This window comes from Crocuta crocuta, unplaced genomic scaffold (assembly GCF_008692635.1).
Source record: "Crocuta crocuta isolate KB4526 unplaced genomic scaffold, BGI_CrCroc_1.0 scaffold382, whole genome shotgun sequence".
Classification (NCBI taxonomy): domain Eukaryota; kingdom Metazoa; phylum Chordata; class Mammalia; order Carnivora; family Hyaenidae; genus Crocuta; species Crocuta crocuta.
In genome coordinates, this window is record NW_027531873.1 from 2,989,539 (window position 1) to 3,009,954 (window position 20,416).

The 20,416-nt window shown below is 33.0% G+C and overlaps 1 protein-coding gene across 3 annotated transcripts in view; it reads right to left on the reverse strand.

Annotated features, from left to right (window-relative positions):
* ELP4 (elongator acetyltransferase complex subunit 4) overlaps nucleotides 1–20,416 on the reverse strand; it is a 241,913-nt gene that overhangs the window by 195,433 nt on the left and 26,064 nt on the right. For all 3 annotated transcript variants that reach the window (XR_013337263.1, XM_077772876.1, XM_077772875.1), the window contains exon 3: nucleotides 16,050–16,171. Coding sequence is in view for 2 of the 3 variants with exons in the window: in XM_077772876.1 (XP_077629002.1) it covers nucleotides 16,050–16,171 (122 nt within the window). In the remaining variant the exon portion in view is untranslated. The remainder of the gene's footprint in view (nucleotides 1–16,049; nucleotides 16,172–20,416) is intronic.

The following is a 20,416-nucleotide window of genomic DNA, read 5'->3' on the forward strand; positions in this document are numbered from 1 at the left end:
GTGCCCCAAATATTCAGATATTTTTTATCTTCCAATATTCTAAAATTTATTCTGTAATAGTTTGTATTTAGTATGTTGTTATATTTGTAAGCCCTAATTTTTTTTTGAAGTGCGTCATCACCTAACCTGCTCATGATGACTCCTTGACTCTATCAGAGATTATGACTACTATAATCTATAACGATTTCTTGCAATGTCTATATCTAATCAAACAAAAAGTTTATTTAATGTTTTGATAAAATCTGTCTTAGAAGAGAATGCTAAGAATAAGCTCTTAAACATTCAATTATTACAGCTTTAATCATAGATCAAGGTTCTCCCTTATATTTTTCAATTACCAGTCTTTGATTTCTAGCCCAGAGCACAAACAGAACACATTTCATGATTGTTATACTCTTGTTTCCCAAAAGAAAGAATATCAGATTTTTTTTCTTTTATGAAGTATGGTGACCATACTTCAGTGACCATACATTTGGTAGAAAAGATCAGGAATAAGTAAAAATAAAAAGCAAGCTTCATAAGGTCTATACAGAAATTAGGAAAGAAAAATATAAAATTTCTTTCTCTTAATCAGATGAAGCATGTTGGAAAATTAACATGAATAAAGAAATTGGCACTACCTTTGGACAAAAACAACTGCTTATTCTACTTTACAAAAAAAGCTATATGAAACCAAATTAATATAAACTTCTAATACCAAAATATACTCCAGTAATTAGGGGTATTTATTATTTTTTTCAGCAGAAACATTTATCCTTAGCCATAAGATGCCATAAATATATTTCTTCCCTTTTCAATTCATGCCATTCTGTGCTTACTGGTATATTATTTTGTGGTCTTTGTTTTGGCAGATGCACAAGCAAAATCTGATTCCAACAGTTTGACCCTTCTCACTTTTTATGTTCTCTAGGGCATAATAAAACCCAAGATACAATCCCTCAGCAGTTAATGAAGCTTAACCTCCCACCCTCTTAATTACCAATGCATTACACCAACTATGGGCATCATACTCCTCTCTAAGCTATTTTACAATTCAGGAGAAGTACTACTGAGCTATTATGTAGCAACATAATCCATGCAGCATGAGAAATCCTTCTTAAAAATAAAATCGTTTGATCTTTGCAGGTTTTGGTAACTGTATAATTAATACTACTTAAGCATTATCCATGTATCAGTAAGTATATTATATTGTATCAGTAAGTATATTACTTTGTTGATTTCCGGGGAGTTAGGGAACATTTATTTTCTGAAAGTTAGGAAGAGAAACAAATTCAAAGATATTATTGACTGATTATCATAATCTGAATATAAGAGTACTCTAAATAAGTATGCTGAGTATCCATCTAGTAAAGAGAAGTTCTCCACATTATCTCCATTTAAATATTTAAAAATATGGGGAGAGAGGTTATTTTAACTGTTAAAAGCATTCAGAAATGTAGATTGCATGGAGTAAGTCAGAAAGCCTGCGGGTGTATAGCTGATGTTACATAAAAAATGTTTTTCAACTCGTGGATTTTAAGATTAGTAACTACTGACTTAACTTATTTCCATTCATATTTCAACTTAAATTCAGTACAGGGAACACCTTGGTGCAATTTTTAATATATATATTATAAAGAGGGAAAAATTGCTGATATTATAAGAAAGGGTGAAAAATATTTTCACGTCGGTATATAGATATTATTTTGACTAAACTCCCAAATTAAGCTACTGACAAAAATGATGCTTTTAATTTGACAACTACATCAACTATATGAATTGAAAAACAGAAAATGAAACCACTAGGTTAAGAGTAGTGTTCTCAATGCTTTTCCACAAATCCTTATCAAATTTCTCTTTAACACATAAACAAGAAATACATTGAGAAGACTGGGAAAATTCAATTTTCTTCACTAAGATAGAGGGAAGGAGAAGGATAACATGAAGACAAGGAAATGAAAGTCTAGATCAGAGATTTTCAGAAGTAAAGGGAAAGGGTAAAGTCAGTAAAACAAAAAAAGTACTACTTTCTTTAATTAAATGCAAATTATAATCTAATTATTTCAAAATATTTCCTTTTAGACCATCACATTTTTAAGAGCTCCAGTCATAGAAGGATTTTAAAGCAACTCAGACATGTAATTAATCCCTGAGTTGTACTGCTATCTAGCAGTGAGGTTGGGAAAATGAAGTACAGGCAACTTTAGATTCTTTATTTAGGTCCTAGCAATGTGCCTGCGAATATCAACAGCACTCCAAGTCTTGACCAAGGCACTGGTTTAAAAAAACGTTAAAGAGAAATGCACTGTATTTTTTGACATTGTGATATTATTAGCTTCCATAATTATTTTTTCACATATATAAAACTGTCAAGTTGTTAGGAACAAGTTTCTATGAGGTCTATCTATGATAATTTTATCAATATTCTTCAATATATCAACTTAAAGACAGAATTTATATATTCCATATATCAAAATATGAAGCTATAATACGTATTCCTTCAAAACATTCTCCTTAGTTCAAATTTCTTAAGAAGAAAGCTTAAATAAATAAAAATTCCATGTTTTTGATTATAGAGAGAAAAGGGTACACTGTTGCTATCAATATTTCTAGTCATAAAAATTGGAGTTTTCCTTTCTGAGTTCCTTTACAAAATAAAGTTCATATAGTAAATGCTAGCAATGTTAAATCTGGCTCTGACTGCATAATCAACAAAACTCATACTGAGAGAGATAATGTAAGTAAAAGTGAATAGAGGTACTAATTAGCTAACTACCATTGTTAAAAACATGTGACTTTCTGCGTGTATATTATGTATACATTGTGTGTGTGTGGGGTGTGTGTGTGTGTGTGTGTGTATGAGTGTGTATCAGTATATCTTTATAACTATATCCCTAGATATAGAAAGAAAATGAATGGTAAATGACGTGGTCCTTGTAATACCTTGATTAAAATACATTTTGTGAAATGTTTTAAAAACTAGACTAAACTCTTCACTTACTCATTGATTTTAGTTTAGGTTTAGTTAATGAGACCATGTAAAATAATTCCCTTTAGTAAGTATTTATTGTATAAGGGTATATATTAACCTGTTTTCTTAAAAATGATATATGAAAATCTTTACTAAGCAAACAGATTATGCAATAATTACTTGAGTTATAGAAGGATTCTTATGTTGGGCAAGGATTTCTACATAATTCCTGTAAGAATGAAGTGTCCTTATTGAATATAAACTAAAATAATTTCTGAAAACCAGATATAATTAAACATTTATTAATATAATTATTATAAAAGTTAAGATAGTGACAATAATCTTAACATAATTATTTGTTAAATCAAAGTCATAGAATTTTTAAAAGATGGAAAGAAGAATTCTAAAGTTTCAGGGATATCTGCTCTCAAAGATATCTCACAATTAATAATGGAATCAGTCATTCTTTATTTTAGAGGTCCAGATCAGTTATATTCCCAGTTCTGAAGCACACAGGACTGGTTTTATTTGTTTGACATATTCTTTTACTTTTCCAAAATGAACCCAGTTTATGGAAGATGTCACAAAAATATTTAATACATTGTGGTGCACTAAATGACAATGGATATCACTTTATTTTGATTAAATTTGAACATTATTTTGTGGTGTACACGTAGTGTTAATAGAACAAAATGATTCTCTTTCTGCTCATTGAGTCCTGAGAAGTAGAGGCAACTGGATAAAGGCATAAAACACGTTTTTAAAATTCTATAGTACCCTGTTATAATCTGTTTTAAGACATATAAAGGTAAGATGCTTCACTTCATGGTCTCAGATCTATTTTCGACTTCCAGTTTTACTCTTTAATACCATCTACCCTGTTTTCAAAATCTAGCACAGACTTTTAGACACACATACATACTATAATAAGACTATTTTATAAAACTGGTAAGTGAATATCAAATGCCTCTGATTTCACTAATATAATACAAAAAGATGGCTGGGGTGAACTGAGGCCACTTTCTGTAACTGCCTGTTGGTTTCTGATGAACAAAACAAAATTTCAGGGAGGAAACACTGGCCACTGATAGAATTACCCTGACATTAGTTGGAAAGATAGCTTTGTCTTCTTTGGGGTTATCACACAGTAAAGTTATCCCTTTGTAGATAATAAATCTTCAAAGACCATCTACTTAATCTATGACTCTTGAAGGTGTGCTGCCTTTCTCCTTTCATGGGATCCTTTAACATTTTATTTCATGGGACAACATGTTAATTTGGGGAGATAATGAGTATTTTTTTTAAGTTACAATGGCTCTGGTTTTCAGAACTTGAAGTCATTTATCCCTTCTAAAAGGATTAAATATTTTCTCTTCTGAATACGTTTTCAGAAAAAGTATTCAGAGGACAAATGAACTCTATTTTTAATATTCCTAATTCTCACATTATGTGGCTTCTTTTCAAAGAATGGAAAGTGCTACATAATGGTTCTAAGATTTTAACTTTTGGGCATGACAATAAATTACCATGAAATATTCACAACCATTTATTTTAGGAGTTCAAAATAAATTTTTTAAAAGTAAATGTGAGGCCTGGTGGAAGTTCTTTAAGATTTAGAAAGCAAAACTCCTGATATTTCATTTTTAATTTGGCATTCCAGAATAAGGTAACCATGGAACTATCTCTATCTTAATGTAAAAGGTTAAGTGATTTGTGCAAAGTCCTGTAGCTAGTTAAGTAGCACCACAGAAATTAAAATCTAAGCTCATATCCCAAATGTATTTCACCTTCTGAGGATAAATATCCTATTACAGAATATGGCCTTTTTGCTGTATGACTTAGGCTACTTTTCTGCATGCAAAATTCTTTTCTTATGTTGGTGATGCACAAATATCAAAGAGAACTTTGTGTTTATTTTAATGTTATATCAGAAATGGTTCTTACTAGCTAGTGACAGAGAGGTGGGTTTATTCTCCTTTATACTTTTATCTTTCATTTTCTTGTTGGAAAATAAGGCACATGCCATCTTTTAAAAACTGGCTACAAATGTAGGTCACTGGAAGCAGTACTGAGTCTTTGAATGATTTTTCTTAGTCTTTTTAGTTTGCCAAAGAAGCTCTAACTGTGGCTGCCAGGGGAGAACTTAGAATTTTAAATAAGCTCTCACAAGTAGCTGGGGGGTTGGGGGAAGAGTGAAACCCTGGGGTCAAACAGCAAATTTCTGGCTCAACTAGCACTTCAGAGTTGTAAGGATTGAAAAGCATATAGATAACCTGATAGTTTTCTCAACAAATAAAAGACAAAGAAATGAAGGGAACATATCCTGATTATAGCTCTGACTTTAAAGGCTCTCTTTATTTATGTATATTTGTACTATGAACAGAAGATACAAAGTAATAAAATACTTTGATAGGAAATAAAACACATATTACACAGGCTAGAAAAAGTAAAAATGTGTGGGAAGTTATGTTATTTATAAGGTATTGAGCTTGCATAAAGTTTACAAAGTGGAATGACAGAAAGGCCAAAAAAATAATTTTTAGTTATATATAACATTTCGTATTACCTTTGTTCTGAACATTATAAAACTACAACTTTGAAGATAAGTATAATAAAAAAAAGTGTTCAGTAGTGTATGTAGCGAAAACGAGGGGCACTTCTTTTATTTTACTCTTATAGCCATCTCAATTTTTGGCAGAATAAGGAAAACCAAGTTGGATCTGAAATATTTTTGTATTCTATTTACTCAGAAAGCCCAGCCTGTACTCTAATGTACTAAAAGCAAACAACTAACCACTCACTAGATTCATACTTCTAAATCTTGTTCCACGATCAGTTAATGAGAGATGGAAGTTAAATATAGACTTAATCTTAACACCAAAATGACATTAAAAAAGGAAACTTTTTTAATGGTAATTCAAACTTAACATTGTTTAACAAATATACTACTTCATTTAATTCTTTTTCTTTTAAAGTTTATTTATTTTTGAGAGAGAGAGAGAGAGCGCATGCATGTGGCAAGAGAGAGAGTGTGTTTGAGTGGGGGAAGCAGAGAAAGGGAGAAAGAATCCCAACCAGACTTCACACTGTCAATATGAAGTGGGGCTTGAACTCATTAACTATAAGATCATGACCTGAGCTGAAATCAAGAGTCAGACACTTAACCAAATGAGCCACCCAGGTGCCCAAAATTCTTTCTCTTTAAAAATTTTTTAATGTTTATTCATTTTTGAGAGAAAGAGAGAGAGACAGAGACAGAGTATGAACAGGGGAGGGGCAGAGAGGGAGACACAGAATCTGAAGCAGGCTCCAGGCTCCAAGCTGTCAGCACAGAGTCCTACCTAGGGGTGAAACTCATGAACCACATGATCATGACCTGAGCGGAAGTCAGACACTTAACCAGTTGGGCCACCCAGGCACCCCAATTTATTTTACTTTTTTCTTTAAAAAAATTTTTTTTAAAAAAATTTATTTCTGAGAGAGAGACACACAGCATGAACAGGGGAGGGTCAAAGAGAGAAGGAGACACAGAATCTGAAGCAGGCTCCAGACTCTGAGCTAGCTGTCAGCACAGAGCCCAACATGGGCTCCACAAACCACGAGATCATGACCTGAGACGAAGTCAGACGCTTAACCTACTGAGCCACCCAGGTGCCCCTATTTTACTTTTTAAAGTTTAGTTTGAGAGACAGCACATGTGCAAGTGCTTGAGCAGGGAAGGTGCAGACAGAAAGGGAGACAGAGAATCCCAAGCAGACTCCGTTCTGTCAGTGCAGAGCCTGACACAGCGCTCAAACCTGGGAACCATGAGATCTTGACCTGAGCTGAAATCAAGAGTCAGATGCTTAACCAAGCGAGCCACCTAGGCGCCCCTGATATGATTTATTTAAATTTTTTAAAACATTTATTTCTTTTTTTTAAAAAATTTTTTTTTGAATGTTTTATTTATTTCTAGGAGAGAGAGACAACGTGAGCAGGGGAGGGTCAGAAAGAGAGGGAGTCACAGACTGAAACAGGCTCCAGGCTCTGAGCTGGCAGTCAGCACAGAGCCCGACGCGGGGCTCGAACCCACGAACCGCGAGATCATGACCTAAGCGAAAGTCAGACGCTTAACCAACTAAGCCACCCAGGCGCCCCTAAAACATTTATTTCTGACAGAGAAAGAGAGAGAGAGAGAGAAGCGTGAGAAGGGGAGGGTCAGAGAGAGAGGGAGACACAGAATCTGAAGCAGGCTCCAGGCTCTGAGTTAGCTGTCAGCACAGACGCCAATGCGGGGGCTCGAACCCATGAACTGTGAGATTATGACCTGTTCAGAAAAGTCCGAAGCTTAACCTACTGAGCCACCCAGGCACACCTCATATGGTTTATTTTAAATAGTTACTTAGTCCATGACTCATGGGTTACTATAAGGTAATTCATTTTCAATTATTAAAGACTTTGTCTATATTAAATATATGATTATAATAGAGACAATAATTTTTTTTAAATTTGAACTATTCATTTATTAGTATGTTTGATGTTAAATATATATATACAGTAAACCTTTAGTAAACATCAAGATAGTTCTTGATATTCCTGCTTGTAACCCTTTCTTAGCTTGCGTACATATTAAAAAGTAAAACTCTTAAACTCCTAAAACCATCCTAGCCTCCCACTTTATTCTAACTATAGTTGATTTTGGATAATACATAATATATAAAACAAGTAATTCAAAAAGTTAATGCCATAAGTCAGGAGTTAAGCCTTGGCTCTAGATATTAGATATCTCTTCCTGCATGAATATTATCAATATGGAATTTCATCACTAAAAATATTTGAATTAAATTTTAAAACTCACCTTAGTATATGTTAAGAAATAGCATTTAATTTTACTTCTGAAAATTGTTATAAATATTAACATATATTGTTTAAAATTATGAAAAGGATAATACAGAAAAATATAGCATTTTCAAGTTCTAAAGGAATTATGTGTGTACGTGTTTGTATGCATTTTTTATTTATAAAAATATCGGCCTATCTACTGATAAACACAAATATTTTAACATAAAAATATAATTTTTGCCATTTTATAAAACATTCCATAGAAAATTTCAGAGAATACTTATCACTTTATTTGAGATGATCAAGAACATTCTCTTAGATTAAAAAGTTAGCTGAAAAATACTTACCAATGTGTTTTTAAAAGCTTTAACAACATCATGTATATTGTTCTATAGGATTTTCTAAGGGGTGTAATTTTTCAACGTTACATCTTAATGCTGACTTCCTGAAGGAGCTTTGACTACAATAGGCATGAATATGTTTTCAAAGGATGATGGATAAATTGCTGGGTGGTTATATAATATATCTTAGGCAGCTGATGGGGCTTTTTATCCTTTACTTGTCTTTAGTTATACACAGTTTTAAGATAATTATGGTCTCTAAGATTTTCTTTTCCCTTTTCTTGTACCAGCAATATTTGTCTTGGTTATAGGTTCCAGAAATTCCTAAGCATACATCATAAAATTAAAACTAAGCAATTATAGCTTTCCCCACTCCACCTCCCTGCCACCCTGACCCATGGTATATCTCTAAACACTATTAATGTCTTGGTTTTGGTCATTCATTTTTGGGCTGTTTAATACAAATGACTCTAATATAGCTCTAATAGAGTTGGGAACACTGAAATCCTGGCTGAATATTATACAGAAAAACCTACTTATCTACATTACTCCTCAACTTCTCATTTTAAATATTTTATTTATTCTTCTCAGTAATACACTAAAAACTTTGTCTCCACATTGGTGTTATGAAAAATACAAATAATTACTATTTTTATAGCCATAAATTTCTAATCCAGTCTATTCTAAATTTGTGAAAACTAACTAGACCACATTAAGGGTATACAGGTTAAAAACAATATATTTTGTGCTTTATTAATAGAAAAACGAGAATGGCATGTTATTCTTTTAAATCAAACTATTTTATTATTACATATTTAAAATGAAGGAATGTAAAAGATATATGAAATATGAAATTTAAAAATCATGAATTTAAAGTTTTCACTGATGAATGAAGGTTCTAATAACTCAAAATCTAGATACATTTTCAAAACAGAGCTCTATAAAATGCAAGTACATAGGTAAATTTTTTGCTCAAAATGAATCATTATATCGTTTTTTTAATGTATGAAAATGTTAAGTGTGCATGTTATTAAGCAAATACAAACACTAACTATTTTTATTATTCACATATATAAGTGGTTTACATAAAAGTAAATAATGGCATTAAAATCAAATAGAATAAAATTTTCCTGAGAATAACAAACTCAAATTTATGGCTGATTTAATATTTAACTTCACTGAAAACATTATTATTATTTTAAATGTTTATTTATTTATTATTGAGAGAGAGAGTGAGTACAAATGGGGCAGGTACAGAGACAGAGAGGGAGACAAAGAATCCAAAGCAGGCTCCAGGCTCCAAGCTTTTCACACAGAGCCTAATGTGGGGCTTGAACCCATGAACCATCATATCATAACCTGAGCCAAAGATGGATGCTTAACCGACTGAGCCATCCAGGTACCCTGAATATATTGATAATTATTCAATTGTTACATAAAGGAAGCCTCAATAAAAACAAATTATTCTGGATTATTTGTTATAAATAGAAGACTGAAATTAACTTTAAAATATATTACATCTGCTATATAAAGTAAATATAATGCTTAAGAACATTAGGTTTTTGTGACAGCAATTATAATATCTCTAATAATACATTCTAAGTAAGCAAGATAAGGTAAAATATATCAGATGACATTAGAAAACATTCTTCAGTTAAAAACACCTATGCTGCTTTGAATGACACACTGGATCAGATGGACTTAACAGATACATTCAGAACATTTCATCCTAAAACAACACAATACACATTCTTTTCAAGTGCACATGGACCATTTTCCAGAATAGATCACATATAAGGCCACAAATCAGGTCTCAACAAATACAAAAGGATGCAAATCATACAACAGTGCTATCAAACTAGACTTCAACCCCCCCCCCAAAAAAATTAGAACACAAATACAAGTAAGTTAAACAACATGCTACTAAACAATGAATGAGTCAACTAGGAAATCAAAGGAGAAATTTAAAAATATGTGGAAACAAAATAAAATGAAGACACAACATTCCAAAACCTTAGGGATGCAGCAAAACAGTCCTAAGAGGGAAGTACATTATAGTACAGGTCTACCTTAAGAAGCAAGAAAAATCTCAAATAAACAACCTAACCTTACACATAAATGAGCTAGGAAAAGAACAGCAAATGAAGCCTAAAGCCAGCAGAAGGAAGGAAATGATAAAGATTAAAGCAGAAATAAATAATACAGAAATTAAAAAAAAAAAAGAGAGAAAAGATAGATTAATGCAACCAGGAGCCGGTTCATTTAAAAAGTAATAAAATTAGAAAACCTTCTAGCCAGACTTATCAAAAACAAAGGAGAACAAACCCAAGTAAATAAAATCACAAATGAGGGAGAAGAAATAACAACCAATACCACAAAAATACAATCTATTATAAGGAAATATTATGAAAAAGTATAAACTAACAAATTGGACAATCTGGAAGAAACGGATAAATTCCTAGACACAATAAACTATCAGCTGACACAGGAAGAAATAGAAAACTTGAACAGGCTGATAACTAGCAAAGACATTGATTGAATAAGTAACCAAAAACTTCCAACAAACAAAAGTCCAGGGCCAGATGCCTTCACAGGTGAATTCTACCAAACATTTAAAGAGGTAATACATATTCTTCTCAAACTATTCCAAAAAGAAGGCTGCCCACCAACTTGACAATAAACTATTTGTAAAAAAAAAAAAAAAAAGAAGGCTGCCTGGGTGGTTTAGGAGGTTGAGAATCCTGATTTCAGCTCAGTTCATGATCTTGAGACTGGTGGGGTTGAGCCCCTTGTTGGGAGCTAGGCTGACAGCAGAGAGCTTACTTAGGATTCTTTTTCTCTCTCTCTGCCCCTCCCCTGCTCTCTCTCTCTCTTTCTCTCCCTCTTTCTTTCTCAAAATACAAAAGCATTACAAAAAATTTTTTTTCCCAAAAAGAGAACAGGGAGGAAACCTTATGAATTCATTCCATGAGGCCAGCGGTAACCTGATACCAAAACCATATAAAGACTCTACCAGAAAAGAGATCTACAAGTCAATATACCTGATAAACATGAAAGCAAAAATTCCAATAAAATACTCACAAATTGAATCCAACAATACATTAAAAAAAATCACTCACCACAATCAAGTGGGATTTATTCCTGTGTTGTAATGTTTTTTAATATTTGCAAACCAATCAACATGATAGAGCACATTAATGAAAGTAAGGATAAGAAGCATATGATCAGGGTGTGCCTGGGTGGCTCAGTCAGTTAAATGTCTGAGTCTTAATTTCAGCTCAGGTCATGATCTCACAGTATGTGAGTTCGAGCCCTACATTGGGCTCCACACTAATGGTGTGGATCCTGCTTGGGATTCTCTCTCCCTCTCTCTCTGCCTCTCCCCTGCTCGCATTTGCCCTCTCTTTGTCTCTCAAAATAAATAACCTTTAAAACAAACAAACAAACAGAAGAATCATATGATTCTTTCAATAGATGCAGAAAAAGCAGTTGACAAAGTACAAATTCCATTCATGATAAAAACCCTCAGCAGAGTAGGTTTAGAGGGAACATACCACAAGATAATAGAGGCCATATATGAAAAACCCATAGATAATATCATCCTCAATGGGGAAAACTCCCAGTCAGGAACAATACAGGGATGTCTACTTTTACCATGGTACTGGAAGTTCTAGCCACAGCAATCAGACAACAAAAAGAAATAGAAGGCATCCAGGGGCACCTGGGAGGCTCCATCAGTTAAGTGTCTGACTTTGGCTCAGGTCATGATCTCACAGTTCATGATCATGTTTGAGCCCTGCATTGGGCTTTGTACTGACAGCTCAGAGACTGGAGCCTGCTTCAGATTCTGTGTCTCCTTCTCTCTTTGTCCATCCCTTCTCCCTCTCTCTCTTTCTCTCAAAAATAAAGCATCAGAAAAAGAAAGAAAGAAAGAAAGAAAGAAAGAAAGAAAGAAAGAAAGAAAGAAAGAAAGAAAGAAAGAAAGGGGAAAAAAAAGAAAGAAAAGGCATTCAAACTGGCAAGGAAGAAACCAAGTTGTCACTATTTGCATATGACATGATACTCTATACAGAAAACCCAAAAGACCCCACCAAAAACTGCTAGAGCTGACACACAAATTCAGTACGAAACCAAATCAACATACAGAAATTTCTTGCATTTTGATACAGCAATAATGAAGCAGCAGAAAGAGAAATTAAATCAACGTCATTTACAATTGCACCAAAACCAATAAGATACCTAGGAATAAACCTAACCAAAGAGGTAAAAGACCTGTTATCTGAAAACTATAAAATACTGATGAAGGAAATTGAAGATGACACAAAGAAATGGAAAGACATTCCATACTCATAGACTGGAGAATAAATACTGTTGAAATGTCTATACTATTCAAAGCAATCTACAACATTTAATACAATCCTTGTCAAAACACCAACAGTATTTTTCACAGAGCCAGAACAAATGATCCTAAAATTTGTATGGAACCACAAAAGACCCCAAGTAGCTAAAGCAACCTGAAAAGCAAAGCAAAGCTGGAGACATCATCATTCCAGAATTCAAATTATATTACAAAGCTCTAGAGATCAAAACAGTATAGTTCTGGCAGAGAAACAGACACATAGCTCAATAGAACAGACCAGAAAACCCAGAAATAGACCCACAATTACATGGTAAATTGATCTTCAACAAAGCAGGAAAGAATATCCAATGGAAAAAAGACAGTCTCCAACAAATGGTGTTGGGAAAACTAGATAATAACATGCAAAAGAATGAAACTAGACCACTTTCTGACAGCAAACACAAAAATGAATTCAATATGTATGAAAGACCTAAAGGTGAGACCTGAAAGAATAAAAGTCCTAGAAGAGAACACAAACAGTAACCTCTTTGACATTGGCTGTACAATTTCTTATTAGATAGGTCTCCTGAGGCAAGGGAAACAAAAGTAAAAATAAACTATTGGGACTTCTCAAAACAAACAAACAAACAAACAAAAAAAAACAAAAAAACCTTCTGCACAGCAAAGGAAACAATCAACAAAACTAAAAAGGCAGCTGGTGGAATGGGAAAAGATATTTGCAAATGACATATCGGATAAAGGGTTAGTATCTAAAATCTATAAAGAATTTGTAAAACTCAACCCCTCCAAAAAGAACAATCCCATTTAAGAATGGTAGAAAACTGAATAGACATTTTTCCAAGAAAGACCTACAGATGGCCAATAGACACATGAAAAGATACTTAACACTGATGAACAGGGAAATCAAAATCAAAACTACAATGAGATATCACCTTTTATCTGTCAGAATGGCTAAAATCAACAACACAGTAAACAATAGGTGCTAGGAAGGATGTGGAGAAAAGGGAACAGTTTTGCACTGTTGGTGGGAATGCAAACTGGTACAGCCACTCTGGAGAACAGTATGGAGGTTCCTTATTAAGTTAAAAATAAGGGCACCTGTGTGGCTCAGTTGGTTGAGCATCTTTGTCTTGGTTTTGGCTCAGGTCATGATCTCACAGTTCATAGGTTCAAGCCCTGCACTGTGCTCCATGCTGATAGGGTGGAGTCTGTTCAGAATTCTCTTTTCTCCCTTTCTCTCTCTCTCCCCCGCACACTCTCTCACTCTCTAAAAATAAAATTTAAAAAAAAACGTAAAGAGAAAGTTAAAAATAGAATTAACCCATTGCACCACTAGGTGTTTACCCAAAGAACATAAAAATACTAATTCAAAGAGATACATGCACCCTGATGTTTATAGCAGCATTATCACATAGTCCAACTATGAAAACAGTCCAAGTATCCATCAACTGATGAATGGATAAAGAAGAGGTGGTGTGTGTGTGTGTGTGTGTGTGTGTGTGTGTGTGTGTGTACATTCACGCGGGTGCGCCTCGAAACTTTGCATACAGTAATGCCAGGGAAGTTATAGGGCTTCCTTTGTATCTTTTGATGTCTCTGGAATCACCGTCCTTTATTATGTGATGCTCAATGTCTTGGAAATTGTTGTTTAACACATTTTCACATGTTTTTATTTGTTTCAGGAATAAAGAGAAATCTGATCTTTATTAACATACCTTGGTCAAAAGTGCAACTTTTTCAAATCTATGTCTTTTAACTCTGATTTTATATTTTTCTATATCATAAAATTCCTCTGTGAATAAATATCTTGTGGATAAATGTTTGTAGAATCTAACTACTTACATAAATGATTAGATATTTTAAGAAATCCTGATGAAAGCTAATACTTATTTTATAATTTTTAAATCCTTCACATAATCCAAAGAAGGACATGTAAAGTACCCTGAGATTTTTAATATTAACTCGTACAAATTCAAGGTACCTAGGAAAGGTGTTAAGGATTAATTTTCAAATAAAAAGCATAGTTCTCTATAAGCAAAATATGTTAGTATATCTACTAGGTTTTAATATTAGTTGCCAAGGTTATAGGAAGCAAGAGAAAAAATAAAATGCTTTACTTTGAAAAGGATATACAGTTCATTCTTAAAAACAGGTTTGAACAGCACAGTCTGCTTCTATGTGCATTTTTTCCAGTAAATATAGTATTATAAATGTATTTTCTCTTTCTTAAGGTTTTGCTTAATAACATTGTCTTTTCTCCATTGTAAGAATACAGTATACGATACATATAATACAAAAAATATGTATGATTTAACTGTTTATATTATTGGTTAGGCCTTTTGGTCAGTAGGCTACTAGTAGATAAGTTTGGGGGTAGTGAAAAGTTACATGTGGATTTTTAACCATGCAGGGGATCAGTGTCTCTAACACCACGTTGTTCAAGGGTTAAGGATTTTCCTGCTTCTTGGCATGGCAAAAACTGCCTATATGGCTATAAGGATGTTTGAAGTAAAATCTTAGTCTCAATATTTTTGGGGAATGTGCCATGAAGCGCTTGTCTAACTTCTTTGGGACAATAATCTTGGTTGGCCTTTACTCCACTGTTCCTAGCAAGCATAGTACTGTCCAGAAGCTGATCAAGATGATTAAGACCAGGGAAGAGGAACAAAAGGAGAAACAAAAACATTGAGAAAATATTATAAACGTCAAACACCAAAAGTAAGAATGAAGGAAAACAGTCTTTGAAACCAGAAAAAAATCATTTCAGAAATTATACAAAGGCTTCCCCTTTGGATTTTCTGACAGTATTATTTATTAAGCAAAGTCTGACCCATATGAAAGAATCATGTTAGTTTTACTTAAGCATTATATAACTTTTTATAGTGGGTATAAATTTTCATTTCATTTCAGTTCATTGAAATGAAACCATCCTATGGGAAGAAAAAACTTTAGATTCTATTTCAAATAATGACTTCTATTCAAATAATGGCTTAAGTTGGGTTCCTGTTCTGAACAAAAAAATTAAGAATTCTAAAAGTCAGAATTGTCCTCTTTTAGTTTTAAAGTGTGCTTTGGCTTTAAAAAGATACAGTACACTGACCACATATTTTATTTTGTTGCTTGTTTCTTAGAAAAGATTAATTTCTTGTATTTTCAAAGCAAAATAATATTAATAAATGAGTACTTCTAATTTTTGTATGTTTCTTTTGATTTACCTCCTTAGGACACTGGTATTTAATATCAGATAATATTCTGCTGTTGTTTTTCTTTACTTAACTTTTTACAGAGTTCTCTTATCTTCATGACTATAATATAGTAATAATTTTATGTATTTCAGTTTTTAGTAGCTTACTAATATTTTCCGCACTGCCAATATCAAGTTAAAAAATTGTCTGAGAACACTAATTTAAAAATGAAACATGTTCAAATAAATTTTAAGAGAATAAAGTATATGTATGTTCCCATTAATGCATTTAAATAGTTTTTATGTATACAAACATATTTTGTTTACATACATATAAGCAATATTTTCGCATGAAATGTTCAAAATGAAATATTGAATTAGTATTTCCTATACCTGTAAAATATCAGCAGGATCTTCTTTTGCTGATGCAACCAACAAAGTATGCCCATTGACGATTCCTTCTGCCAGGAAATACTTGAAGAGCAAAGAAGAATAAATATTATATTTATCCTCTTCTGTAAAAAAGAAAAAAAATTATAGTCAGAATCCTATCAGATACCAAGCACACTCAGACGTTTTTGTAACTTTTCGCCTTAAAACAAGTGTATGAGATGGGATAATAACCTTCTTCCTGAAGTACAGTTAGACAGGCTAAGAGACTTCTTTATTTAGGTAGTCAATGGGAAGTGAGTCCTTTTATTATAGTCTGGTTCCAAAATTTTTCTCAATCTACTGCACCACCTCTGATATCCACAAAATTTAGAGGGTTATGTATGAGTATAGCAAGGAAATCACAGATATTTTTTTCCTTACTAAGATTTTTTTTTGGGGCATTGTACCTCTAAAACGGCTATTCTTCGGGTGCCTGGGTGGCTCAGTCAGTTAAGCAGCCAACTCTGGCTCAGGTCATGATCTCAGTTTGTGAGTTCGAGCCCCATGTTGGCTCTGCACTGACAGCTCAGAGCCCGGAGGCTGCTTCAGATTCGGTGTCTCTTTTTCTCTCTCTGGCCCTCCCTTGCTTGTGCTCTCTCGCTCAAAAGTAAAGAAACATTAAAATGGCTATTCTTACCTACCAATCAGTTTGTAAACCCACACTTCATTTGTTACATGTCACAACAATTAAGCACTTAGTGTATGTAGCCTGAAAAGTAATATTTATAAAATTTGTAAAAATAGTATTACTTCTAAATTTGTGTTTTAGGCTTTATATCCAATAGCAATTTAAAATAGAAGATTTTAATTTGAGAATTTATACTAAATGATTTCCTAGTAAACAGTCCTTTTACCTTTTATTATTCCTTCATCCTCCCTTCTTTCTGAATTTTTATGAAAAATGATGTGTCAGGTTTCTTTGACAAAAATGTGTTAATATCTTTGAGATTTTGTGAGATAATATAAACACCTTGAGTATATCTTCATTTCTTAATATTACTGATAAGCTACATGCCTACATTTTTATATCAGCCTTCTTTCCTTTAACACTTTGAAGACAACACAAAACAAGAGACAAAGGTAAATTTATTGCATTATCTAAAAAAAGAGAAGCCATTATTAATTTATTTAACAAATATTAATTGAATTCCTATAATCTGTCAGGCATTGTTAATATCTGTAAAAACCATATCTTAAAAATATTCCTAAGAAAGTTTGAATTTGTGCTAATGTTAACACTGTGCAAAGCCTCTTGTAGCTATAATTATAAAATCTGAATGAAATATCATCAAAAAATAAATATTTGAAGGCATTGGAAAGCAATGAAAAACAGACAGAAACCACAGCAGTTTCCTTTTTAAAGACTGTGATCATGACATGTAAGAATTTCTAATATCTGGCTTTTTTGCTTAAAAGTGTTCTTAACCTCCCTTAGCTCTGGCAGGTTGAAATCATATTCTTTTCAGCTTGAGACAGCAGAAGGTCGAGTTCAGAAAACAGCTGAAAGTTTTAGGGAAAAATTCTTGAAGTAAGAGAGCTCCACAAAGTTTATCAAATGTGCCCAAATCCCTGGTTGACCACTAAGCGATCCATGATCTATACATGAGTAGGAGAAAGAAACAGTTAAGTAGGAAAGAGAGAACAGGATAAACTTGAAAGACAACTAAATCATGTGAGATTTACAAATTTAATGCTCCTCTGAAGGCATTTATTTCCCTACCTGAGAGCAGAATCTTGTACTAAAGAAAGTTGAAGTTTTAGTGTCTTGAGGTAGCAGAGGACAAAACTCGGGGCTGAGAACCACAGAAAGTGTGAGCCCCCAAATTCTGTACAAATATTTGGTTCTCTTCTAAGTTCTGATTGTAAGAGACAATGCTGTGTGACCAGGTTAAAAAAGCAAAACTTAAAATCTGGAGAATTGAGCAGAGATGCTATCTGTTGCACAATACATTGAAATGAGAGTTAAGGGACGACTGGGTGGCTCAGTCGGTTAAGCGTCTGACTTCAGCTCAGGTCACGATCTCACAGTTCGTGGGTTCGAGCCCCGCATTGGGGTCTGTGTTGACCGTTTAGAGCCTGGAGCCTGCTTCAGATTCTGTGTCTTCCTCTCTCTCTGACCCTCCCCTGCTCATGCTGTCTCTCTCTCTCTCTCTTAGAAATAAATAAAACATTTTTAAAAAAATGAAATGAGAGTTAATTTAAGATCAGGCAAGTTAAATGTCTATTAAAACAAAAACCTGAAATCCTCAGGAAAACAGAATTCAGAATCATTAAAATGCATTTTTTTTTACAGTGTGAAGATTTCAAACAAAAATTACTGAGTGATCCATACTAAGGTAAACACAACCTACAGAAACTGACTCAAAGTAAAATACATTTAAAGTATTAAAGGAAAATATATCTATAAGTGAACAGAAAGGGAATACCACCAGGGGATGAGAAACTATACTAAAGAATGACAGAAAATTTAGAGCTAAATACTATCATTCCTTATAGGAAAAACTTATTTGTGATCTCATGAGTACTGGAGATGAAAGAAAAAAACAATCAGTACATCTGAAGGGAGATCAACAAAAATGATGAAATCTGGGCAGGGGAAAAAATTAAGAAAATTGAACAGAACCTCAGAGATGTGGAACAATACAAAGCAGTCCAAAACATGCTTAATGGGAGTCCTAGTCATTGGAAGAAAATAAGAAACAAAAACAGTATTTAAATGTCCTATTTGATCAAATATTCAGTTACAGATCTAAGAAGTATAAGAAGCTTCTACTAGGATAAATGCAAAAAAACTCCCAAATCTAAGTACATCATAGTTAAATCTTGGAAGCAGCAGGGAAAAATGACATATCATTAAGAGGCACAATGATAAAAATCAGGTGATTTTTCATCTGAAACAACAAAGACTTAGAGAATATGATAATTATATATTACAAGAGTTGAAAGAGAAACAAATTAATAAAAAATTATAAATGTGTAAAACATATTCAACAATTGAGTGAAATACTATTTTCAGATAGGACAGCAGACTTTACTACAGGACCTAAAAGCTGAAGGAAAATATAGAACATGGTAAACTGCATTTATGGGAAGGAATAAAGAATATAAATAATGACAGATATGTAAGAAATTATAACACCCTGTGATCATGTATATATGCACTTATATGCATAGATATGTGTGTGTATGTGGATAAATTAGTTTTTTTGAATTTCTTAAAAAAATACAACTGTTTAAAGCAAAACTTACAGAACTAAGCAAAGACAGACATAAGTTCAATTTGGAGATATTATCACATATTTTTTGGTAACTGGTAGAATAACTAATGAGAAAAATCATTTAGAAAATAGAAAATCTGAACCTTATCAACCAGTTTGAATCATATAATATACAGTTCCAGAAAATACATTCTTGTTTCTTTTTTTTTTATTCTCAAGTTAGTTAACATACAGTGTAGTCTTGGCTTTAGGAGTAGAATTGAGTGATTCATCATTACATATAACACCCAGTGCTCATCCCAACAAGTGCCCTTCTTAATGCCCATCACCAATTACACCACTCCCATCAACCCTCAGGTTGTTCTATGTATGTGGACTCTCTTATGGTTTGCTTCCCTCTCTGTTTTTATTGTATTTTCCTTTCCCTTCCCTATATTCATCCGTTGAGTTTCTCAAATTCCACATGAGTGAAATCATATATCTGTCTTTCTCTGACTTATTTCGCTTAGCATAATATCCTCCAGTTCCATCCACATTGTTGCAAATGGCAAGATTTCATTCATTTTTGTCACTGAGTAGTATTCCATTCTTTATATATACCACATCTTCTTAATCCATTCATCAGTTGACAGACATTTGGGCTCTTCCCATAATTTGGCTATTGTTGATAGCGCTACTTCCAGAATATATATTCCTTAGTGCATCTAGAATGTATACCAAGATAAACCACATGCTATTCCAAAAAACAAGTTGCAATACTTCAAAATATTAAACTCTTACTTTAGAAACTGAAATTTTAAAAATTCTATTTACGATCAATTAAAAAAAACCATGAAATATTTTGGAGAAATTTGACAATATATGTGCATGAATTAGCCCCACAATGAAAAGTGCAAAATATTCTGAGAGTAAGTAAAGAAAAACTAAACAAATGCAGAAGTATTTCATACTCAGGGAATACAAGACTAAAATATTTCTAATTGATCTATAGGTTTAATAGAATTCCTATGTAAACCCCATAAGACTTTTGGAGAAACTGATAAGCTAATTCTGAAATTTAGATAGAAATCCAAAGGTCTTAGAATAGTCCAATACATTTGAAAAAGCACA